We start from the raw sequence: 25979 nt of genomic DNA, 5'->3' as shown, positions 1-25979 counted from the left end.
TGAATTATTATAACTTTTACTTTCCAAGCATAACTATTTGAATTCAAATATTTATATTAAATTCTGTTTATGTTTAAAGAATAAATGGCTTGAAAAGTAGGAAAGGAAGTGATAACAGGATTAAAGGATATTAGCAACAGGATTTAAGGATCAAATGAGGAATAGTTTTATAATTTTTTTTCCAGTAAATGTTTTTAAACCACCATAGGTACCCATGTTGCTTTCGAACATATGTTGCCTTCGGTTTTAATGTCGCCTCGCATTGTGCGGAGCGAGGAATGCGGATCAGGTTGACTAAATGTCCCCTGAATCCTGCGAGGATTGCGACTCGGGTCAACTTTGTGTTACCGAGACCTGCGAGGACGTGTCACAAATTGTGACATGAGGAATTGACAGATAATGTGGGGAATTAAACAAATAATCATGAAATTGACGGATATATAGTATGGGTACACCTAGGTGGAAAGGTTTTAATATTTTACCTTGTTCGAATGATTTTAATGATTTGTTTAAATGCATGGCTATATATGTAAATAAATATGCCTGCTTGAATTTGGTATGAATATTGAAAACCAAGATAATCAAATTTTCTAAATGTTTTAACAATGGGGTTAGTATGTTCGTATTCTATTTTCCAAAACTTTATTTTGTCCACTCACACTTTTAAATGTTTTGCACCCCTAGGTAATAGAAGTGAACCAGAGCACCACCACCGGGCATTCATCATCACATTTCAATCTCTTCCCAATATGTAGGATATAATTACGCTTCTGCACTTCTTTTGTAGATAAGTAGATTAGTATTGCTTTGAAAATTGCCTTAGGATTCTGTAAGGCCGGAGGCCATATAATTCTGTTGAAGGATTGCTTGTTTGTAAACCTTAAGAATGTTGAACATTGGGATATAAATTGTGTTTCATGCATGTGTAAATTTTTGGGAAAAATGAATTTTTACAAGGGAGACTCTGTCGAATTTTTGGCAGAAGTCAAACCCTAAAGAAACTTAGTCTTGGTTAGAAGGGCAATTTGGTCATTTGTGCCCGACACCCGCCAGGTGTCGGACACGCACAGGGTTCAGCATATATTCCAAAGTGGAATTTGGGTCGGGTCTTGTCAATATTAGAGTCTGATACTATTAACATAGAAGAAAAAAATGTTAAATACTATAATATGGAAGAATTAGAAGAAATACATGAACAAAAGATATATGAACAAAATAATTTAGAATATGATGATAACTATGAGTATCCAATTGTAGGAGAAATAGAGCCCTTAGAAATTATACAAATACATAGACGAAAGATTTTAGAAGAATTATTACAATTAGCTGAACAAACTAGAATTATAGGAGAAGATCCCTAATTACATTGGAATAAGAATAAGAATAAGATATTAGCAAAATTAGACATTATTAATCCAGACTTAACAATTAAAACAGCATATATGTCATGTAACTTGTTAGCAAGGTCTAAAATATCGATGGTATCGGAAATATCGGTAGTCCAAAAACACTGGAATTTTGATGGAAATATCGGGATATTATCGATATCGATAAAAATTGAATAAAAACCACTGAAATTATAAGAAAAACTTGGGAATTTTTATTGAAATTTTGGAGGATGTTTATTCAGTCAATTATGTATTAGTTTATCACAAAAAATTGGAAGGAAATGCATTGCATGATGGGAATTTTCTGAAGTGTGATTATATAGCGATCTGACAAACACTGTAAGTGTAGAAAATATGTGAGTGTAGAAAATATGTAGTAATTAATGAAAGAAGATTAAACACACCATAATCATTTATATATAATGATTTACTACAATATTTTTGCACTTTATACATTGCATGGTAAGATACATGAGTGACTTAGTACCACACAGAGTTCTTATGAGGTTGAAAATTTTCACTATCTTCATCATTTCTATGTGTAGGGTAAGTGTATTGTGAAGAGTAGTCATCAAATGAAAACCCCCAAAATAGTTTTGCATGTAATTGTTCAAAACAAAACAATATAAATATACATATTTTAGTATATTATCACAAAAACATAAGCAACATGGTGGTTAAGGTGTTGGAGGAGTGAAATGAAAAGGGTTTGAATCCCCTTTGTGTGTTTGAGTTTTTTTTTTTTTTTTCGTTTTTTTTCATTACATCGATATTTTTGATATTTTTGATATTTTAGCGATATTATAGTGATATTTTGACAAAATATTGCTGAAGTGTGAGCGAAATTATCGACATAGATATTTTCCGATATTATCGATATTTATACGATATGTGTATGGATACGTTCCAAAATATCTGTGACCCAAGAAATGATAATATCCTCGATATTTCGTCGATATTATCGATATTTTAGACTATGCTTGTTAGATAAGCAAGAATTTGAACAACAAATAAAAGAGCTTTTAAATCTAAAAGTAATTAGACCTTCAAAATCTAAGCATAGATCAATAGCCTTTTTAGTTAGAAAACACTCAGAGCTTAAAATAGGTAAAGTCATAATAGTGTATAATTATAGGAGATTAACTGATAATACTTATGAATAGAGTTATAAATTACCAAATAAAGATGAACTTGTGAATAAAATTCAAGTAAGTAAATATTTTAGTAAATTTGATTGTAAATCAGGATTTTGGCAAATTAGACTAGCAGAAGAATCAATTCAATGGACAACTTCACTTGTCCAGAGGGACATTTTGAATGGCTTGTCATACCATTTGGATTAAAGAATGCACCATCAATCTTTCTAAGAAAGATGGATTAAATTTTTAAGAAGTATGATAATTTTTGTAGTGTATATGTAGATGATATACTTGTTGATAGTAAAAATAAATGAACATAGAAAACACTTAGAAATTATTTTGAAAGAATTTATTGATAATTGTATAGTTATAAGTAGGAATAAAGTAGAGCTTGAAAAACAAGACACATAATTTTTAGGTATGTATATTAAGTCAGGAACTATACAATTACAAGAACACATAGCTAAAAAAGTGTTAGAATTTCCAGATAAATTAGAAGATAAAAAGCAATTACAAGCATTTCTAGGATTATTAAATTATGCTAGAAGTTTTATCCCTCACTTAGGAAGAAAGATTGAAGCATTGCATAGTAAAACGAGTAAAACTTGTCAACAATATTTTAATAGTGAAGATATTAAATTAGTTCAAAATATCAAACAAGACATAACTCAGCTTAAGCCTCTAACGTTACCATTAGATAATAATTATAAAATAGTTGAGACAAAAGCATCATCAATAGGATGGGCAAGAATTTTATATCAGAAGAAACATAAAGAAGAACCTAAATCTGAAGAAAAAGTTTGTAGATATGCTTTAGATAAATTTAGTGATATACATGCTTAGACTTTCAACCATTGACTTAGAAATTTTAGGAGTAATAAACTCCCTAAAAGCATTTTCATTGTTTTTACATAATGAGATGTTTACTATTAGAACAGATTGTCAGAATATTGTTTCTCATTATAATAAAATTACTACTAATAAACAAGCAGCCTGAAAATGGGTCAATTTTGTTTATTCTATTACAGGAAATGGTTTTAGACCAATATTTGAGCACATTAAAGGTATGGATAATACTTTAGCAGACATCTTATCTCGTATTATTCATTAACATGTATGTAATATTTTGGCGCATCATCCTCTGTGAGCAAAAATAATGGTACACCATCACAGGGTGGTAATTCATTAAGCATAAGTAGTCAAGCAAGACCAATAGTAAATACGTATTATTATAATGGAATTCCATTACAAGAAATTAGAAATCCTGTTTTAAAATATCGTATCCAAGCATCATTAGTAGAAAACCAAAAAGTGCTTTTAGACAATTTTTGGAAAATTAGAACTAATAATAAAAGCATGAAAAGAGAGCATGAAAAACTTATTAAAGCCCTTGAGCAAGAGTTTTTAGCTTATAATTATGATTATAAAATAGCAAAACAACATCTTTCTTTTTTGCACGAAAAATGTGAAGAGCAAAAGATAGAGTATGATACAATAGTAATAAATTTTAGAATTATTAATTTAAGATGTCAAAATTTAAGCATGATTTTACAAAATAAAGAGGCTAATGAGCCAACTTACTTGAGCATAATAGAGAATTTTCCCTTGAGCAAAATACTAAAAATTCATATTTTCTTCAAACCCTAGCTAGAGAAAGATATAGATTTCTCCCAGAAGATATTAAGAGTCATATGATTAGATTAGAATATGAGCAAAATACATATCTTCAGTTCTACACTCAAGCATTTCTTTTTTATTTAAAAAATAATCCACAACTTGATATAAAAATTATTACTAAAAGTTGTTCTCATTATACTATTTATTTAACTAGTATTAACATGGTGGAATATAAAGAACTATATTTAGAGCATAACCAAAAAACTATCACAATTACTCCAACATTTTTACCAGAGTATGGTTATTTAGGTCAACTTTATATTGAAAATAGTCATCATTTAGATTCATTTTCCTCAAAAGTAATGAAGTTATAAGTTTTTATATCCCTCTCAAGAAGAACGTAAAATTAGTTTTCACCAGCATACCTCCAGAGTGGTTTACAGATAGTATTTACCTAGATAGAGCACAACATAATATTATTATTTCTCATAATGAACTGCATAGTTTGGCAATATCTGTAAATAGCTTCAAAAATCCAACTTTATCAAGATTTATTCAGAGACTACATCCATGAGACCGGATGACACATATGAATTCAGGATAAGCAAAATATGAGTAAAAGTTTTTGATGAAATCTATAATCAGATAGCAGAATAAATTGAAGCAAAAGACAATGACAACTCATACAGGAATAGCTTAGGAAAAGAAGAGCTACACAATAAAGACAATATGTTGGAAGCATAACTCTATGTGAAGTTCTCATGATAGTAGAAGCATATCAACTTCATTTCGCGTAAAGGGATCATCCCAGCAACATAATAGAAGATGGAGTATCAATCCAAAATTTATCAAAGCAAGATAATTCAACTCTTTCACACCATACGGCAAGCAAGAAGCAACACCTTTTAGCACCATCTGAAAAGTAGAAAAAAGACTCCTTAGACAATCTAAAAATGAATAAGGGCATTGTCCAAACACTATAATTTTGCCCGATTTATATGAACTTCCCTCGTTTTGTGCTTAATCAAAAGTACCCCTTTTTTATTTGGTTTGGCACTACTTAATAGTGATCAAAATTCGAAATAAGAAGAGGAGCCCATTTTCTGTGAAAACGCTGCGTTGCCTTAAACCTTCTAAACCCCTTTCCCATGGCGGCCCTGAAGCTTCTCCTCTCCTCAGCTCGCCGTCACTGCCTTTCCAAACCTCATTCCCATCTTCATCCACCTCCATTTCTAAGCTATCGAAGATCCCTTAGCTCCGAATCCGACCCTACCCAGAACCCGAATCCAAACTCTCCCTCTCCTCAACCCCCTACTCGACAATCCGTGCCGATCGAACCCGTTTCCTACTCTCTCAAGCCCAAAGACCATTCCTCACCCGACCCAGACCCAACTTCCCAACCCGAACAAACATCACCACCGCCGCCGAGCGGGCCTCAGGACTTGCCCAACTTACCGAGTCAGGAAACTCGCTCCGAGTGGACCCGTGAAGAGGCTCGGTTCTTAAGGCACGTGCCCTCTATATCTCCGGTATCGTACCGGGTCAAAGTTGCTCCGTTGCCGGAAGATAGGGTCCCGGAGGAGGCCGAGGGAGGCGAAACCGGAGCTGAGAAGGGTGGGGAGAGTGTGAAGGATCACCAGGCGGACTTGGAGAGAGAGAAGAAGGGGATCGAGGCGGATGGTCGATTGAGAAGGAGGCTTTTCAGGGTACCGGAGGAGGAGGTGGTGGTTCCTTTTCCCACGTTGATTAACGTTGAGAAGAAGGAGAGGAAGCCTATTCTTGATGTAATGGACGCAATTCGCCAAGTCAAGGTCAGTGTAAGGTTTTCTCTCTTTTGTTTGATAAATCGGGTGTTTCTGTTTGGTTGCTGTGAAAATGTGGGAAAGTTAACGGACCTAAAGTTTTCCATTTCCTTGTTACATATTTGGATTTGCGATAGCAAATGGCTTCTACGATACTAACTATACAGTTTATTTGGCTTGGTTGTTATTTTCTTTCATTTCTCTGGTTTAAGTTTGTTTCTGGGAAATTGAATAATTTTTAAAGGTGGTAGTTTTTTAGCTGAAGAAATGTGGTCGAAGTATATGGAGTGTTTATTTTAATTTGCCTTTTTCGTTCTGGATAATATATATATATGTTGTACTTGGAGGTCTGGCTGGCGTATGAACTCAATTTGGTTTGCTAAGGTTTGTGAGGCTTTTATTGAAGGATGAAAGTTCAATGTGAACTATTACTAGTTGTGACTTGTGATTGAGTATTAAGTCTAAACTTAAGTAAGAACATCTAGAAATCATGACCATTTTTCACGTGCATATTGAGCTTACAGCAGATGTTTTTGCTCTCAGTCCAGTTGGATTTATCTTTTTTTGTTTTATTTCTATATTGTAATTACATGGATCTCTTTAGACTTTCTTTTGGGTCATAGTTTACGTAAGAGTATTTTGTTTTGTATGTGTTTCCCATTTCTAATCTCTTCTTCTCATGTTCTAGTTGTTTTACAGGCTAATGCCAGGTGCAAATTTGATGAAACTGTTGAAGCTCATGTCCAATTGGGTATTGACGCCAAGAGAAATGTAATATGTCAACTCATCTGAGTAAAATCTTCTCTTATCTAAAGCATAACTTTTTTGTGTGAAATAGGCTCTGATATGTTGACCAGTAACCTATGCAAATATGAAATATAAAAGCAGTTCGCAGTTTTAGATTTGCAATTCATCACATGGCTCAATAGCCATTAAATTTAAAAGATAGCCCTATGTGAGATGGTACAAAATAAAAATGTGTGTGCATGATAGTCAATGTGAGAACAAGGTAACTACTCCCAACAGACCTATTTGTTTATATCTATCCATGTTCTTTTTTAATAAGGTGAACAATCTTACATGTGTATGGGTGCGTATGAGATGGCTAATAGGCATTATTAGTTGGGCAGAATTGTTGAAACACCTAATATTTCAAAGAATGTTTTGAAGAAACCATTAATGAATGTTTATATTGTTTGGACTTCAAGATGGTTGATTGGAATTTCAGGATTTTGGAATGAACTCCATGTTTTGTACTCGAAATGTTATGATGTTAAGCAAAAAAAAATTATGTGATTTATCCTTTTAAACCATTCAATTTACACTGATTGAACTGCAGGCAGTTCGTGGTAACATGACTTTGCCTCATGGTAGTGGGAAGGTAGTTATCTAAACTTTGCTAAATCATGCTGGAGTGTTTTCATATAAATTAAATTCTAGTTGGCTTGTGTATGACCACTGTTATTTTTCAGGTTGTCAAGGTTGCTTTCTTTGCTGAGGGCGCAGATGCAGAAGAAGCTAAAGCTGCAGGAGCAGATATTGTTGGCGGTGTTGAACTTGTGGAGGAAATTGCAAGTAACAAACCAACCCTTGTTGCTACTATGATGATATACTTGCATTCTAAATATTACACTATAAAGAGAAACTCCTGTCCACTGGATATGCAATGATTTTGCCATTTCAAAATTTCTGATTTTCGGTTTTGGTCTAAACTTCTTTCTATTATAAATTTCAATTTGTTTATGTGGGTTTATATGAATCTTACATTGCTTCAGTTGAAGAAGTAATCAAACCATTTATGACCTGAGCTTTGTATCATGCAGGCACTCATAAGCTCAATGTTGACAAGTGTTTTGCAACAAATGAAATGATTATGCGCCTGGCAAAGGTTTTTGAATTGTAATTGTTTTCATGTGCGATTAGTCGTCTTCTTTGCTTCATTAATCAAAAGGGAATCTTTAATGTTTTGCAGATTGCAAGGATTCTTAGAGAGCGTGGTTTGATGCCTGACCGGAAAGTGAGTTAATCATATTGTAATTTCTTATTCAGTTCGCAGGTCTGTGGGCAAACTACTAATGTTGGTTATACTATGTATCGTATAGCTAGGCACTGTCACTAATGACATCTCTGGAGCACTGCAAAAAGTAAGACAAGGTCATATTGAGTATAGAATGGACAGAACATCAATTGTACACGTGGGACTTGGAAAGGTACCATAGTCTTAGTCCAAATACAGAGTTCTATTTCTACTTTTCCGGAGATGTGGAATTCACTTTCTTATTTTTCTTATCTAGTGCCCTCACCATTCTTTCTTTTCAGGTAAGCTTTACAGAGGAATACCTGCGTGAGAACATTGGTGCCTTTATGAGTTCTCTTTTGCTGGCAAAGCCTACGGGATTAAAAAAGTGTAAGTGGCACAAATTACTTGTGTTTCCTATATTGTTGTTTGTGGGCTAAACTAAGTAAAGTTCAAATTTGATTTTAATGTTCAACCATAATTTTACACACTTGGTTTCTTGCTCTTGCATATGAGTGCAGAGGATCAAGTTTATTAGCCATGTTTATTTCTGAGCACTTCGTGAGCTATTTGGTTCTGCTCAACAAGAAGTTCAGCTCAATTTGCTTTGTTAGATAAATGAACCAAACTTGATACTGAGGTGGAGGCTCCCTTTTTTCATTTTTTTAATTGTTATTTATCAAATGAGCCTAAGTTACAAAAATCTAAGCTTTGTTGTGCCTAAGTTAGAAATTTATTGAAATTTGTTCATCAATGTTGTCATCATGATCTACATTGTTGACCTATACCCTAACAATACAAGTGTTTGGCATACAACAATAGTCTAACATGGTATCAGAGTTTTGGTTGAATTGTTCCAGGAGGTCTTAATTTTGAGATCTCTCATCCCATTCTCCACTTATTTTTTAACTGACAAGGTGTACTTCACCTGTATATTTCTCCATGAGGATACACGTAATAGAGGGTGTGAGCTTGATATTTGTTGTTGATTTATTTCCTAATAACTTAAGTTTGTGTGGCCCAATAATCGTCTAACAGCTGTAAATTATCAATTGCTGTAACAGAAGTGCAGGTGCATGACTCTGTTGACAGTTAACTTCATTGTTCATGTTTAATCTTGGTGTCATGTTTGACCCAACTGCATAGTTACGCTGTATTATATGTTCCTCACCCTCAACACCTCGATCGCATGAAGCTCATTGGAGTATCAAAGCATGTCTCTGTAGTCGTTTCTTTTAAGGCCAAGTTGAGAACGCCCTTGAATGCGATACCCACCCCTGAGCCAGACATGAGCTGAACACATTCAGCTTGATTACCTCTGAGCCACTTAAAGCCGCTAACTTTCTCCTAGCCAAGCTAGAAAAGCTTAGAGGTTAGCTTGGCTTAACTCATCTGCAAGTCTTCATGATAAGTAATTGCAGTAGTAATTCCAAGATGCAATTATGATCTTGGACTGTAAAAGATGCCGAACAGTTGGGTGAATGCTATTTGGCTTCAGGAATTACAGGGCAATAAGGGATAGAAGCTAACCATCCTAGGGGGAGGCTCTATTATCTCTCTACCCAACTCCTTGTCTAGCAGCCAAGAACAAGAGAGCTATTTAAGTCTGGTTTAAGACGGTCAGATGCAAAATCCAACCCTAGGACTATGAGAGTGGCTCTTTAAGTTAAATTAGTGGGAGTTCTTGTGCACTCTTAATTAATTGATTAGAATTATTTTATTGTATATTTTTTTGGCATATTTTTCTCTAAGTTGTGATTGGAAATTTTGAGTTAGCCTAAATCTCTACATCTCTTTTTGACGTTTATGAAAATCATTTGCACAGCTTCCAAATATGCGGGGTATATTAACTCCTTCCACATATGTAGCACGGTAAGCTCACAACCCTTGTTTTTGTTTTTGCATAATTCTTTTCTTTAACGTTGGGCCATGCATAGATCCTAACCCTGTCAATTATGTGCAGATGGGTCCAGGAGTTCCAGTTTCAATACAGTCATTATCCAAAGCTGCTGATCACTACAATAAAATGCACCTCAAGTGATGTGCTCTGTTGACATTTCCAACATAGATCAGTGGTTCAATCTTTGTTTTCTTTGTTGATTTTTTACCTTTTAGGAAGTGAGGGCTCTCATTGTCTCTCTCAGAGCAGGAGGATATTGATGGGGTTCAATGGAATAGTGGATCGATGTGGCTAGGATTATGCGAGTTATTATCTTGTTTTTGGGTCAAATCTGCTGGGCATCCAAGTATTTTTGCATATGGAATTTGGCAGTACTGCTTCATCAACATGATCTTCATGTTTCTCTGCGTAATTAACGGTTCATGTTTCTCTTCATTGTGACTAAACTTAAATAGCTTTTCGATTTGGTCAAATGATCTTCAACTCGAATGACACTATTTAAGGGACACTTTGTTGGGTCTCTCCAATATATTTCGATGATCCGAACTGTTAATTTTTTGGTTATGTTTTGAGTTTAGAAAATAATAATAATAATAATAATAAATTGTAATTAACTATACCAGAAGAACAAGGAAGGGGGGCTGGGCGGTGGGGCAGAAGAAGATGAGCGGTGGAGGCGTGGGGGTTTTGAGTATTTTTTTCAATAAGGGTTTACGTGGTGAGAGTGGTGGCTATGGGAGGGTCGGCTGCCGAGAGGGAAGAAAGTAGGTACGGTGTTGAGAGAGAAGAGTGGTGGAGCGGTTGAAAAAAAATATATTGAAGAAGAAAAATTAAGTACAAAGAAAAGGAAATAATATAAAAATAAAGTAGCAAAAAATTAATGCAGGTAAGGATAGAATAGGAAAAAAAAAAAATTAACTAAATTAATTAAAAAAATATTAAAAAAGAAAAGGGAGTGTAAGTGGAGAAAATGGGAGTGGGAAAATCAGCTCCCTTTTTAATTACCTGAGCATAAGTCCGTCCATTCTTTTCTCGAATTGTGTGAATAAGGCGAATTTCATACAACGGATAAAAAGAAAAGCAGATGGTGCTTGTCATTCCGGTGTCCTATTTTGTTTGTAGTTAATCTTAGCATGGCCCATACTTTTTTTTTCTTTCTATAAAACAATAATGACCCATTCTCATACTCATAGTTTGTCTTTTCTTGAATGATTGCATCTTTTTGCCTAAGATATTTGAAACGATCCCCCCCAACAACCCACCCCCCAAACAGAGAAAAAAAAGCTAAGATATTACTAGTAAAATGAATTACGAAAAATGAATTATTTTAGTGGTATTTTTCTTTTTAACGATGAAGAACTCTAAGTTCAAATTCCGCCTCTTCCAATAATTAGAAAAGAATAAACATAACCTAAATATTTAGAATTTTTCACTTCGGCTTAGGTTTTCACTTCACTTAGGCAATTTTTGGACCTTCCTTGGCCCTAGTTATTTTATAATTTTATAATTAATGGAGAAGGAAGGTTTCAAACCCAGAGCCCGTTCTAACATATTAGAAAAATTACTTCCATACTGAAAAAAGGGTGTTGGTTTCAAATCTTATAAACCACATTTATTCAGTAGAAATAAAAACCAAAGTGCAATAAATGCCTTTTACATAATTTTAAAATATACTCGAGCCAAAAAAAATACAGTCCTAAAGTCCAAATGATTACTGTTCCCCGCTCCACAAATCAAGACAAATACAAGAACGAGACACAGAGAGAGAGAGAGAGAGAGAGAGTCTTACCAACTCCAAAGCTCCAAAATGTCATTCACTCCCATCCTCTACTGAGTTGAGGCTTAGGGTTAGGCTTTTCTGCTTGGAATTTATTTGGTGAGAGAAATGGAGGAAGAGGATGAGTATAGAAGGAAGGAGCGCTTGGCATTGTTGGTCATTGTGGTGCTTGCTTCACTGGCCGTGGCTTCCTTACTCGTCGCCTTCAGCTACTACTGCTACATTCGCAACAAGGTCGCCAAGCGCTTCGAGAACCACAAGGGTGAGACACCTACTTACCCTCTGTTTGTTTGCTAAGAAAATGCAAGAAAAAAACAGAAAATTTCTTCTTTTTAAACGTTTTACTGTTGTTTTGTGGGTAGGAGTTCACTATTTATGCTTATAAGAGCTTTTGAGGTCACCCACTTAATAGCATTAGTACTTTTTATTGAAATCACTTAGGTTTCTGTGGAAACTCAAGGACATAAAGACAAAAGTTTGAGTCTTTGTTCTATAATTATGTTGGATTGAAAATTTGGTGCCTTTTGTTCTTTCTTGCATGTTCTTGGAATTACAATGAAATTTCCTTTTATTTTGTTGTTGTTGTTGTTGAAGGGTTTGGGAATGAGGACAAAGGTGCTTTTTCAAATCTGCAAGTTGCTTCCAGTAAAGGACTTCAGGTCTTCACCTTCAAGCAACTACATTCTGCTACTGGTGGTTTCAGCAAGTCAAATGTGGTTGGCAAAGGAGGATTTGGGTTAGTGTACCGAGGTGTTCTCCATGATGGGAGGAAAGTTGCAATTAAGTTTATGGACGAAGCAGGAAAGCAGGGAGCAGAGGAATTTAAAATGGAGGTCTGATCTTAGTATTCATCCTGTTTACTCTGGCCCTATTAGTTTCCTAGGAATGTGATTGGGGAAAAATGGCTGAAGTTCACAATACCGTCTTAACCCTTGGCAGTTGAACAATTACTCACCTGAGCCAAATGATTTTGTAGGATTTGGTTGAGTCGATAACTCATATTCTTATACCAAAACACCGAAAGATGCAAGTTTTGAGTTCCCCACTTTACCCCTTGGCAATAATAAGTTGAGCATTAGATTTACTTTTCAGATCATGTAAAATTGGTCATTGATTGGATTGGTTGATAATTAAATGCAGGTGGAGTTGCTAAGTCGGCTGTGTTCTCCATATTTGTTGGCGCTGCTTGGGTATTGCTCGGATAACAATCACAAATTGTTGGTATATGAGTTCATGGCAAATGGTGGTTTGCAGGAACATTTGTATCCTGGGAGTGGTAAGTATACCTTGTTAACAGTTTATTTCTTTCTGATATACTGATTGGATAATGTTCTTTTGCATGATTAATTACTAGGCTTTGGGAATAGAAAAATATTATGAACACCCGTGTACTTTGCAATCTGTAGTATTTCATCTGTATACTGTGAGTTAAAGCCAGGCTTCGATCTTTGCTGCTTGCATTATGCCTTTTTTAGTTCCCTCTTCACACGCTCTATCTTTCCAATCAGGATACTTCTTTGCCCGACCCCACAAGTTTTGTTTATCCATTACAGTTGGCATCATTTCTTCGCCTAATTGTGGTTGTCCTGGTCACTATTCTTTCATGTTTAAATGTCTGAAAAAGATGGTTTGCTGTTGGATTAACTGCTCGAATTCGGTCGTGCAGGTCCTAATGCTCCCTCCATGAAGTTAGACTGGGAAACTCGGTTGAGAATAGCTCTTGAAGCTGCGAAGGGTTTGGAGTATCTCCATGAACATATTAGTCCTCCCGTGATTCACAGAGATTTTAAGAGCAGTAACATTCTCTTGGACAAATATTTTCATGCCAAAGTTTCTGATTTCGGATTGGCCAAGCTTGGATCTGACAAGGCTGGAGGCTATGTTTCCACCAGAGTATTGGGTACACAGGGATATGTTGCCCCAGAGTAAGAACATCTAAACATTTAGCTGCAATGTGCTTATTAGTCAATTGATACTGTAAGAGTTACCTATATTTCTAATTCCCCCCGTAGTCTCAAATATTAACTATGAAATAGCAGCTGCTGTTAATTCAGTTTTACACATGTGCTTCGTTATACAGGTATGCGTTAACAGGGCATCTGACAACTAAATCAGATGTGTACAGTTATGGGGTTGTGCTTTTGGAGTTGCTTACAGGCAGAGTTCCAGTTGATATGAAGAGACCTTCTGGAGAAGGTGTTCTTGTTTCTTGGGTGGGTTTCTTAGGTCTATTTTCCGTTCCTGTAACAGAGTAATACTTTGTGTCATAACGAGTAAAGCTTTACCCTATTCATTTTAGGGTCATATCTTTCTTGACAGTATTTCTTTTAAGAATCATTTTTCCCCTTAATTGTTAAGACTTCTTCTTTTCTTTCTTTTAAATGATCTGCACTGTAGGCTTTGCCTCAGCTGACAGATAGGGAGCAGGTTGTTCAGATCATGGATCCTGCATTGGAGGGGCAGTACTCAATGAAGGAGGTCATTCAGGTGGCAGCAATTGCTGCGATGTGTGTTCAACCCGAGGCAGATTACAGGCCACTGATGGCAGATGTTGTGCAATCACTGGTCCCACTTGTGAAGATTCACAGGTCAACTTCAAAGGTAGGCAGCTCGTCTAGCTTTCATGCAACAAAGTCACCAACACCGCAGAGTAGTAAAGCAAGACAAGTTGAAGACATGCATAAATTATCTCCGTAAGGCTTCTTAGGTATCTTAGACTTCTAGGGTTTTTGTAGTCTGCTAATTTGGTAAAAGAGGAAACTAGATTGAAGTAAATATAATGTTGTCTGAATTATGTAATAATATAATTGGAAACATGTGACAGTTAACATGCTTACAACTTTCCTGTTCAAGATCTTATTAAGAAATGGTCGACAAGCTGAGGCTCTGCGTAATCCAGGAGATGATTCAAAATTAAGGCATAAGATTGGTTGATCATATGGTCATTGACTGCAATTAGTTATGGTTTGCCTAATTTCGTTTCATCTCTTTTGACCTCCTGTTTTAGTTTTACTGTGTCTGCCGTTGGAATTTCATAATTTTGTTATATCAATTTGGTCTTGGAAATGTGTAAATATTCATAATTTTGATTTGCTAACATGTTAACTGAACCGATTGAAGAACAAACAACCAATTCTTTGTATACCAAGAATTCAAACTTACCCATAGCAATAGCAATGGGTAAGTTTGAAAGGGAAGAAGGAGAGAGAAGGGGTATGCCATAGCAATGGTTCCTTCTTTTGTAATCAATTCAAGTTCAAGCCTGTTTTCACTCTTTAAAGAGCGAACAGCCTTAAATTTTAGCAACCATCGTGTACTATTGCGTATTTGGTGGATCAAATTTTAGACACGAAATATTGGTACTGAAGCAGAAAAGAGGAACAACTGTTTCACATTGGAATGTGAAGGACCAACTATTTTCTCCACTCTGATCTCAACTCTCGCATCACGTGCCGACAACTATGTTTCCAGTTACTGGGTGGTGTAGAGAAAGCCTTAGCCCTTTTTTATACAAGTCTATTTACATGGAGCTAAACTGGTGATGCCATTTCATTGCTCTACTGTTCTTTGAGCTTGCATGCACTCATGTCGGGGTTGGTGGAAGAAGATAAAAGGGCTTCTAGGTAAGCATGCTAAAGTAGCACCATTAAGCGTACTCTTCTTCTTTGACCCAAAACAAAACAAAACAAAAGCTTACTCTTCTTAATGACATTGACATAGGCTAAAAAAGTCCACTAAGGTCCGGCACGAGGAAATCATAGGGTTGCTCTCTTGCTAAGAGCATCTCCGGGAGAGTCTCCAAATGTTAGCCAAATTCTAGTAAAAATAGCTAGAAAGCTATTATAGCAAACCACTTAAAAGGTGTTTCCTCCAGCAATGTTCTCTATTTTTGCTAATGTGAAATATTTTATTATTATTTTCTCTTTCTCTTTCTCCCTCTTTCTCTTGCAAATCAAATATATATTTTTTTTTTAAAAGTAGAAACTCAACCCCACCAACCTCCCAGATGTCTCTATCTCTCTCTCTCTTTTTCTCTCCTCCTAGCCAAATTCTCTCTCCTCCTCTCTAGATGTAGAGAGCTAAAAGTTGGTTCTCCAAAATAGAGAGCCAAGTAGGGAGTCTACTGGAGGAGGATTTTCCTTCTTTTTAGCCAAAGTAGCTAGGGATGAGAGGACAGAGAGTTTGTTGGAGATGCTCTAAGTGAGGAGACCCACATGTCATATCTAGGGTTCTCCCTCGAGGTCAGCTGTCACCGTCACTCCTCCTTTGTCCGCGATAGGTTTCGTCATCGTCTCTCCTTCTCGCCACGAGCGACTGGTTTTGTCTCCCCCTTCTCCACTCGAGCTCATCGCAGTTGCCACTCAACTGGTCCCTTGGGATTATATTGGATTTGGTCTGGTTTCGATTGGGAGTACGGTCGAAATTAGGGCTCTCTGCCCTCGTGTCTCCCTCGCGCCACCCACTTGTTGGTTTCACTATCTGTGACTCTGGGTCCCTGTCGGTGGTTTCCTAAGTGTGCTAGTGTTGAGGTGATTCCTTGGATTTCTGCTCTGCTGTCTCTATCTTTATCCTTCGCATGCTGTGGTTTTTTTTATTCGGCTTGGCTCGGCGGTTATAGTGGAAATTCTGGTCTCTACTATGTCTGTATTAAGTTGGAACATGCGGAGGCTTGGCAACCGTCGTACATTCCATGATCTCAGAAACCTCTTACAGGACAAAACACCAAATATTGTTTTCCTTACTGAGACTTGTATGACTGTTATCCATGGTCCGGAGACTTGGTGTGGGTGGAGTCCTCTGTGTTCCCCGTGAAGGGTTCTTTGGTGGTCTTTGTATTCTTTGGAAGACTAGTTTACAAGTTGTGTTGCTCTCATCCTTTCCAGACATATTGATGCTCGGGTTACCTTTCCTAATTCCTTCGTTATACGAATTATTGGGTTCTATGGTCATCTTAACCTTACTCGACGAATTTATTCTTGGGAGCTTCTTCGCTGTTTGAGTCAGGTGGATATTGGTCCATAGATGTGTTGCGGTGACTTCAATGAGATTCTGTCTGTGGGCAAAAAAAGTGACCCTCGTCTCCACTCCGTCGGTCAAATTGAAGATCTTCAACAGGCAATTGACGATTGTAATCTGCTATCATTTGATTTTGTAGGTCATTTTTTTACCTGGACGAACAACCACAAAGATGATGCCAAAGTTCAAGCGCGATTAGACAGAGGCTTTGGTAATTTAGCCTTGCTTCAGCAGTGGGGCAATTTCACCATCTACCATCTTTCGACATATTCTTCTAATCATCACCCTCCCGGACGCACGGCCTGGTGTTGATGTTTGGCGTCGTTGGAGTCCACGTCATTTCCAGTTTGAGGAACAATTGACAATTGACAAAGACTGTGAAAGAATAATTCAAGAAGGGTGGCATTGTCAGGAATCTCCTACGACTAATCTTGCCATCTGTGCTAAGCGCTTATCAAAATGGAAAAGTCCAAAATCCAGTCATATGAATTCCAAAATTCAGTCTCTGTATACCTCTCTGGCTTCCTTTCAATCTATTGCCCCATTTGAAGCCATTCTCCAAAGCAAGAAATTGGTTGCAAATGAGCTCGACAGGTTACTAGAACTCGATGGACTATATTGGCACCAACGTTCTCGTGTCAATTGGCTGCAAGCTAGTGACCGTAACACTTCCTATTTCATAAGATTGCCAATCACAGGGCCAAAATTAATTCTATGGCACAAATTTTTTATGCTAATAATATATTACAGGGTGATCCTGCGAAGATTGGTCTTGTATTTCTCGACTACTATGATAATCTTTTTTCTTCTACAGGCACAACTATGAGTAATGGAATTTTTGAGGCTGTCTCTTCCCGAGTTCCTCAACTGACTCAATGGTATCTGTCTTTACTCTTTAGTCGGGAGGAAGTGGAAATTGCCATCAAATCTATGGGGCCCACTAAAGCTCCTGGTCCTAATAGGATGCCGGCTTTATTCAATCAGCATTACTGGAGTATTAGTGGCTCGAATATTTATTAGCTCTATTTACAGGTTCTTAATGGGAGTGGTGGGGTAGCTGATTTCAGCCATACATTGATCGCCTTAATACCGAAAGTTATGTCCCTCCAGCGTAATTGAATTTCGCCCAATTAGTCTCTGTAATGTTTTGTATAAAATTATTTCCAAAGTTCTTGCCAACAGGTTGAAAAAAGCAATGTCGGATGTCAAATCAGAATATCAAAGTGCTTTCATCCCTCACCGTATGATCTTGGATAATGTTCTTACGACTTTCGAAACAATTCATTGTTTGAAACATAGAGGTAAATCAGGAAAAAGAATGGCTATACTGAAGCTCGATATGGCCAAGGCCTATGATTGGGTAGAAGGAGTATTTTTGGAGCTGATGATACATATGATGGAATTCCATGATCGCTTTATCCCGTTGATCATGGGTTGTATTACTTATGTTTCTTACTCCATGTTGTTTCAAGGGCTTCCGTTGGGTCACCTCACTCCTACTCGGGGCCTACGCCAAGAAGATCCTCTCTCATCCTATTTATTCCTCTTAGTGGCAGAAGGTTTTTCCCCATTACTTCACAAAGCTAATCGAGACTCTCGAGTCTGCGGGGTTTCTATTGCTCCTTCTACTCTTTCTCTTAATCACCTTTTTTTTTGCAGATGACAGTATCTTATTTTGTGATGCTGAAGTTGCCCAGATAATGAAATTGAAGCTCCTTTTTAGTCTTTATGAAGCAGCCTCGGGGCAACAAATAAATTTTGCTAAGTCTGCTCTCTATTTTAGCCCATCCAACCCTAAATTAGTTCAAGCTCAACTTCAAGCTCTTCTGGGGGGGTACCGATCGTCCCTTGCCATGAACGTTATTTGAGTCTTCCTACTATAGCCGGAAAAAATTAAAAAAACATATGTTTCGAGCTATCAAAGATCGCGTTGGAAGAAGATTTCAGGTGATGCCTACCTATACTATGAGTGTCTTTCGTCTACTGGTTGGCTTATGTTCTAAAATTGAGAGTATTTTTGCTCGTTATTGGTGGTCTAAAGGCAGTAGAAAAGATATCCATTGGAAGACTTGAAAGGCTCTTAGCAAGCACAAAACTGAAGGAGGTCTCGATTTTCTAGAACTTGTTTACTTTAATTAGGCTTTGCTTGCTAAACAAGGGTGGTGTCTTTTGGAATTTCCCAAATCCCTCATTGCACGGATGCTTAAAGCATAGTAGTTCCCAGAGTCTGATTTTTTGCATGCTCAAGTAGGTTCAGCACCTTCTTTTACGTGGCAATCGATATTATGGGGTTGTGAACTCCTCTCCCGTGGTCTTCGATGGCGTATTGGTGATGGTCGACTTGTGAACATCTACACTGATCCGTGGGTACCTCACTATCTTACATTCCCTTGACTGGTGCAGACAACTCGAACTTCAGGGAGGAATGTCAACAATTCTTTGTTTCTTGGTAGGCGAACCGGTTCAGGAACAGACTTCTTTGCAGGGCAGAGTGCAGTTTTGGGCCGGTCAGTTGGAGACTTGAGCATAATGTCCCAAACATTCCGCATGTCGCCAATCTTTTTACGATCCGTGTCGACAAGATGCTTGACTCGGGAAAACGACGAAGGATTAGCTCCCACTTGAGTCTTCTCAGCAAACGAGAAGAAGAGCGAAGTTGCAGCTTCATCTTTGGATGACTTGGTGTCGGCCTTTCTCTTTTCAGGGGGTCGGTCAAGGATTCCTCCCGTTCGACAGGCAGATCATCCGAGTCTCGCCATATTGCTTCTATCTCTCAACATCCTTGGCAGGGGGCATACCACCAGCTTTCTTCTGATACTAGCTCAACAGTCAGCGTCATTTGCGAAACCTTACATGGATGTTTAGGGCCCAGCAAACCTTAGCCATGTCCAGCTCGAGATCCAGTTTCTTGCTAATATCATTCTCTGCAAGCAAAAGCGATAGGAACAAGTGGGAGGAATTCAGAAAAAATTGAAGCAGATCAATAGAGTATGACGTATCATTGCAGTAAGTGAGAGGAACAAGTGGACCATCGTCGACCTTGCCTTCCCACCGTCTCTTGACCTCCAGCACATCGGCATGCCATACTTGATCTCATTGGTTAAGACTGTCAAACAGCTTGGCGTTGCATACACGAACCTAGTGTCACGGATCGCACTTGAGCGTGTGCTTTCGTGACTCCGTTGGGACATCCATGCGCTTATGAGGTAGTCCAAGTGTGGAAGGGGCAAGGACTTAAGAGCTAGAATGGTTGGTGTTGGCCGGGTTGTGCGTGTGAGGGGTATTTTGGGTATTTCGGAAGGTTACGGGAGGAACCTGAAGAAACTCAGAACACGAAAGATGTTCATAATGACGAGATACACGCTATGCAACTGACGGTTCGCCATTCGGAGTTCGTACGAAGAAGTTATGCCCAATTATGACTCCTCGTGCATAGGTGATGTTCCCTCCTAGCAGAAGGCTAAATGCATAAAATGCTATATAGGGGGTGACATGGTGTCATGCTCTCCACCACCCCTGGTGCTTACACCCTTGTGGCACTAAGCGAGCATCCTTATGACATTGGAGGTTGTCATAAGGGCGGGCATGAGATTGTTGAAGGATAATCTATGTCTCCGAGGGAAAGGACTTCCCGAGGACAGTACGAACACGCGGGGCCGTTCGTATTGCGCATCGTTGGAAAGAGTGAGGTCAACGTATGGCATTCGCTATGCCGTCGGCTAGCGAGGCATTTGACGAGACTCGATGGACTTGGCTTGGGTTCGGCCTTGTCCAAGATGGAAGGAAGATATTCGGATGCCGGTACGCGTGGGTTGCGACCCCATGCAAAGCATAGATGGTTATGTGGGACATTCGGAATACATATGTCGCCAAGGCTTGGGCGACATGCGAGCGTGACAGCTTGCGTGGATAGCTTGAGGATGTGGGCTATCTTGGTTGCTAACGGATGACCGACAGAAGTGTGGGTAAACCGATGGTGTGTTGGATCGCCATGTCTCGACTTGGACATGAGCGAGCCACGAGTTTGGCATGCGACGTGGTCGATGCAGTTGACGTGTCTTATGCAACGCTTGATGTATGGGCGTCGAGGGTTCGTTGCCGGATGCGGGGTGATTGTGTTGTCACAAGGAAGTGTGACTCGTTGTCTAGCCATAGGGCTTGGCGCCTATGGGAGACGACACATGATGGTGAACCTCTCGCGGAGTTGTGAGAGTCATGAAGTGGGGAGAAGGCTGACTGGGATTCGAAGGGATCCTGGGCCGCACGGGAGCGTTTGTGCGAGCGAAATTTGTGTTTTGCTTCCGCCGCGCCGCGTCGCACGCTCGTCCCGTGACACTAGGCATACTTCTCCTAGCACCTCACTTCAAAAAAAGTAAAAGAACTCTTGCACCGTCAGATCTAGCTTGAAGAAACAACTTTGATTCTCAAAACACATGAAAGCGCGATAAACGTTCGGAGTACATTGGCTTGGGACATACTCCATGGCGCAAAACACCTTCCTGAAGAACTTCGACAATAGGAACGTGAAGCTCAAGGAAAAGCAGAAGAGACAGAGTGTGATAATTTTTGCAACTGCATCGTTCAAATCCACACAAGGCACATCATTAGTCAAAGATGCAGCCAACTTGACATGCACGTCATCAGGTATGGCAGAAGCATAGGTGGCATGCCACTTCTAGAAATGAGCCTTGGAGGTAACACGATGCAGATTAGCCACGAATTTTTTTCTTTGTGCACCTTAGAACCACCCCATAGATACAAAGGTACTTGTGAGCTCGGCGATCGAATAACTTCGTCAGAAGACATGACCGTTGACTAGCTCAAAGGAAAGACCCTAGCTTGTGGCGCAAGGAAAAATAACAAGTAGAGGCCATGGTGCCCGAACCGCAAACGTAGCCCTTGGGCTCGGGCCGAGCCGCAACCTGCCCAGCAAGTCACGTCGCAACCTAGCTTTAGCTAAAATTTAAAATAAAAAAAAAAAGACAGTCGCAGCCACTACCAGTAGCAGCCAGCAGCCACCGCAACATCAGCCACCACCCGACAACTGTCGGCAACGCTTACAGCAGGGCACGCCTGCTAAGTTACTGAATCGCAGCAAAAGCCGCGATCCAGCAACTAGGCACGCGACGCTTAATGCAACCACGGGCGCACTGCCACCATTCAGCTGATCCCGTCGCTCCAGCCATTGCGTCATGACGACAACCAACCAGGCCCACACAGCTGGTCCTAGGCGCGAAGGAAAAACAAAAGAAAAAAGACACAAGTTTGACCTACCTTGGTGTGCACAACGATTCCTCTCGTCGACAAGCAGTACACTACTTCAAGATCTCTCTCGTAAGTTAGAAAGTAGAGGATGACAAGTTTGCAATTTGAAGATGAGTGAAGAGAAACTTTGTACTTACAATCATAGGTCAAGGAGGAATCACAAGCCTATTCTCATTGGGAGCCCAACCCCAAGAAGAAGTGAAAAACCTACTCCAATTAGGAGCCCAACTAGAAAATGGAGTCCAGCTCAAAGAAGAAAGGCCAGATGCAGTTGGAGAACCCGATAAATATTTCCCATCTCCTCCATGCCTCACAAGCGCCATGCAGAAGCTAGGGGGCATTTGTGGGAACATATCCTAATTAAATAAATAGGGAAATTATCTTTGATTTAATATAGGAATATCTCCCTAAATCAAGAAACCAATTTCCACTGAATCTCTTGGAGTAATTCCAATAATCTTTTTAAGGAAAAATAATCATAACCAAATAAGGATTATTCTCCCAAAACTCTAGCACACAAGGAGACTATAAATACATGGCTACACAAGACATTCAAGATATTTCTAAATTCCTCTCTCAACACTCAAAACCCTAGAAAAATCCTCTCTCTCTCTCTCTCTCTCTCTCTCTCTCTCTCTCTCTCTCACGGCTAAGCGCCACCATACACTACTAAGGCCACCCGACTCTCCCTGTGAGAGAAAACTCCATCCATTTTAGCTATTGTTGAATCTTTATCAAGATCCAATTGAACTAACTTAGGCATCGGAGGGCCTTTGGCCAATACCTCGCTGGTGTGGTCTATTTACTCCTATTTATTTCGTAGGGATCGAGGAAGAGAGAGAAGGAAGATCGAATGTCGAGGAATCAACCCGCGAATATTCCTCGTGTAGAATTTTGCTTAATGAGTTGGCCTTTGAGATGAGATTGCATATACTTCATTGAGGTTAATTTTGTCATTTGCATAAGTTTTTTTTTCAATGAAATCATCAATTTTTGGACAAACAATCAACGGGTTTTGTGAAAACAAACTGAAACCTCAGGGGGTGTTCATGTAATTTTTGAGACCTTAGGGGGTTTTGTGAAAACACAAGAAACCTCAAGGGATGTTAGTGTAAATAACTCTTCAAAATTTTCAAATTTTCAATGTCTTCATCATCTCGATATTATCAATATTACAGTGATATTATAGCGATATTTTTGCCAAATATTGCTAAAGTGTGAGAAAAATTATCGACGTAGATATTTTCTGATATTATCGATACTTATACGATATGTGTATGGATATGTTCCAAAATATCATAGATCCGAAAAATGATAATATCCTCGATATTTCGTCGATATTATCAATATTTTAGTCCTTGGTCAAGACTAGAATTCAACTATTTAATTTTGATATCTTCTCTTCCCAAGCAGTAAATGTTTAAACTATAGCCACGAATACTACTACGTATTATATCCATTTGTAAGTTTTTATTATTTCTCTTCATCATTTGGTAAGAGTGCTGCTATTTCCACCTCTCTGTCCTATTTTCCCACCCACCTTATCTTCAAAATTTTAAAGACAAATTTACCCATTTGTAAAATGACTTATAAGGACTTAGAGACAAAACCAATCTCCCTCACCTAGACTTAGAGACAAAACCAATCTCCCTCACCTAAGTGTGAGCAACTATTTTATACCAGCTATTGGATTAATCTCACGATACATAGAGCCTTTTATTAACTTAAATTCTTGACCCGCATATTGCACACAACTTCTTCTTCCTCATCTAGCCATCTCTCTATTTTCTAAAACCTTCCAAAAGTTTTACTATTTTTCCATCATAAATCTAATTTCTCTCAAAGGTACTATCATTTTCAAATGTGGGCAAAATTAATTTTCCCTTAAGGCTCCTATTGCGCTTTTAAGATTTCATGAAATTCTATGTCATGAAGTTGTTTAATTTTTGTCTATTTGCTTCAAACAACAAGCAATTGGTATTATTTGATTGAGGGAGATCAACATGATAGGAGCCTGGGGACCATAAGCATTCGAACCCATGCTTCAACTTCATGTTCTTCAACCACATATGTATTAACATAAATAAATATATAAGAAATTAAAGAAGACCTAAAAGAAAATAAATACCCAAATCCCCTCTTCTACCGCACACAACCCCTCTCATTACAAACCCCATGCTTCATCTCCTCCAGGATGAGAAAGAGGGATGAACTCTTGAAAGAACCATAATCGGCTTGGAGAAAAGAAAGGGGAGTTTCCCCTAATACGAGTCAGGAAGTAAAACGAATATAAGTTGGGTTTTTTGAGAGAATTTTCTTTGAATTAATAATTAAAGGGTATTTTAGGAATAATGGTGGGTGGAAAGATAAGATTGTGTTTTTTTTTTCAAATTTACATGGTGGGTGGGAAGATAAGGTGGGTGAGAAAATAAAACAGGTGGGTGGAAATAGTAGCATTATTTAGTAATGATGGTATCAAATTCAAAAAATATTAATATTTTAATTGGTGGATGCATATTTTTACAAGGGTAAAAAGGCATGGTGAGATCCACCACTTATAGGCCATGGACATCATTTTCTGTGCCTAAAAGTTAATGGCATCATGCATCTACCATAATTACGTGACCATGGTCACTCTGTGGCCGACACCTTTTGGCCATGGGTTGTCTGTAGCGAATATGAATATAGGTCACCAGTGGCGGAGCCACCTAAGGACCAAGGTAGGCTCAGACCTTCTCTCATATTTTTTATTTTCTCATATTTTTTACTTTATATATGTTGATATATGTTTGCTTTTTGGAGTAAAAATTCTTTTCATTTTTTTTGTTCTCTTTCTCTTCCACTTTTGATTAACTTAAGGTTTATGAATTTCCCTCTCCCCAGTTTTACATGTCTAAGTAGGGCACTTTAATATTAGGATTTATGAGCATTGTTTGTATTTCTTCTCTTTGTTGAAGTATAAATTATTAAATTTTGAGTTTTTAATAGTGTAAATGATGAGATTAATTAATATTCAGCCATTTTAAAATATGAAATTCAAGACAATTATGACTGTAATAAATGAATAAATTATTAATAAATATGAAATGATATTATTAACTAACCCGTTCCAGCTTGAGAGCTCCTATTAGAATTATTTTTAAATTTTTTTGTGAAGGGCCCCTTTCGGGAGTTGGTTGAACTGAACACAAGAGAAAAGTAGCCCGTACCTCCCACTTGGGAGTGTTATTTTCGTCGACGTAGAGCGATTCCATTCAAACTTTTACAGCATGCATGTCTCCTGACTTTTTCCTAGTTGACAAAACAGCAAAGACTTTTCCTACCTAATTCTCAAGATCAGAGAGGTTTAGGTTATACTTGGAGCATGGCGGAACCACACTAAGGGCTACAGTGGGGTGTAGCCCAGTGTGGTTTTTTAAGAAAAAAAAAATATAATTTATATTTAACTTATTTTCAATATTAGCCCAGTCAGTGTCGGTATACAGATTACCTTATTTCCACTTTCAACATTTAAGTAAATGTCTTTGTCATTTTACTTTTATTTATTTTTATATTACTCCATTTACTTAAGTTTACAATGTAAATAAGGAAGTACTCCCCATTTGGATTCAAATAAAAATACTAGAAAATCAAATTCCCACCAAATCAAAATATGCAAAATCGGTTTTAGTACAAAATACGATTTAGGCTACAAATGATGGCTCATTAAGTCAATATATACTTCATACTAAAATCCCATAAAATCAAGTTTTCTTATTTGATGTGTGAGGAATAAAAGCCGCCAAAAATTATCTTCAAAAAATGATTATTCTGAAAACCCATTTTTCATACTTAGTCAATATTTTTACATAAAACAATTTTTCATGTATGATATGAATGCATGAAGGAACTAAAGTCAATCTAGGTAAAAAGCCTTAGATGTTCAATCCATTATGGTGTTAAACCCTATTTGGTTTATGTTAAAACTTATTGAAAATTAGTTTATGGAGCTATGAACTAGCGTGGTTTATATGATTTAATGTTTACTTTTATTTCTACAAAGACTATAGAAATTGTAA

The 25979-nt window shown here is 37.9% G+C and overlaps 2 protein-coding genes across 3 annotated transcripts; both read left to right on the top strand.

Annotated features, from left to right (window-relative positions):
- Positions 1-5025: 5025 nt before the first annotated feature.
- LOC110764381 (Ribosomal protein L1p/L10e family) lies at positions 5026-10427 on the top strand. 2 transcript variants are annotated; one of them, XM_088251116.1, is made up of 10 exons: positions 5026-5961; positions 6646-6717; positions 7286-7327; positions 7419-7521; positions 7770-7834; positions 7919-7963; positions 8049-8156; positions 8266-8353; positions 9789-9835; positions 9927-10427. In XM_088251116.1, exons 1-10 carry the CDS (start codon positions 5293-5295, stop codon positions 10002-10004), a joined length of 1317 nt encoding a protein of 438 aa, XP_088107242.1. In that variant the 5' UTR covers positions 5026-5292; the 3' UTR covers positions 10005-10427. The 2 variants fall into 2 exon arrangements, with proteins under 2 accessions (XP_088107242.1, XP_021823037.1); XM_021967345.2 differs by having other exon boundaries at positions 5031-5955.
- Positions 10428-11537: 1110 nt separating this feature from the next.
- On the top strand, positions 11538-14534 carry LOC110764157 (Protein kinase superfamily protein). The gene is made up of 6 exons (XM_021967075.2): positions 11538-11902; positions 12235-12473; positions 12781-12916; positions 13307-13565; positions 13721-13853; positions 14038-14534. Exons 1-6 carry the CDS (start codon positions 11749-11751, stop codon positions 14335-14337), a joined length of 1221 nt encoding a protein of 406 aa, XP_021822767.1. The 5' UTR covers positions 11538-11748; the 3' UTR covers positions 14338-14534.
- The last annotated feature ends 11445 nt before the right edge of the window (positions 14535-25979 follow it).

Source organism: Prunus avium, chromosome 3 (assembly GCF_965620075.1).
Source record: "Prunus avium chromosome 3, drPruAviu1.hap1.1, whole genome shotgun sequence".
Taxonomy (NCBI): Eukaryota; Viridiplantae; Streptophyta; class Magnoliopsida; order Rosales; family Rosaceae; genus Prunus; species Prunus avium.
This window is presented reverse-complemented; position numbering and strand designations above follow the sequence as displayed.

Coding starts and splice junctions, on each gene's coding strand:
- LOC110764381 (XM_088251116.1), top strand. CDS start 5,293: ATGGCGGCCCTGAAGCTTCTCCTCTCCTCAGCTCGCCGTCACTGCCTT. Junction 5,962..6,645: donor TTCGCCAAGTCAAGGTCAGT/GTAAGGTTTTCT, acceptor GTTGTTTTACAG/GCTAATGCCAGGTGCAAATT. Junction 7,964..8,048: donor GTTTGATGCCTGACCGGAAA/GTGAGTTAATCA, acceptor TGTATCGTATAG/CTAGGCACTGTCACTAATGA.
- LOC110764157 (XM_021967075.2), top strand. CDS start 11,749: ATGGAGGAAGAGGATGAGTATAGAAGGAAGGAGCGCTTGGCATTGTTG. Junction 12,474..12,780: donor CAGAGGAATTTAAAATGGAG/GTCTGATCTTAG, acceptor AATTAAATGCAG/GTGGAGTTGCTAAGTCGGCT. Junction 12,917..13,306: donor ACATTTGTATCCTGGGAGTG/GTAAGTATACCT, acceptor TCGGTCGTGCAG/GTCCTAATGCTCCCTCCATG.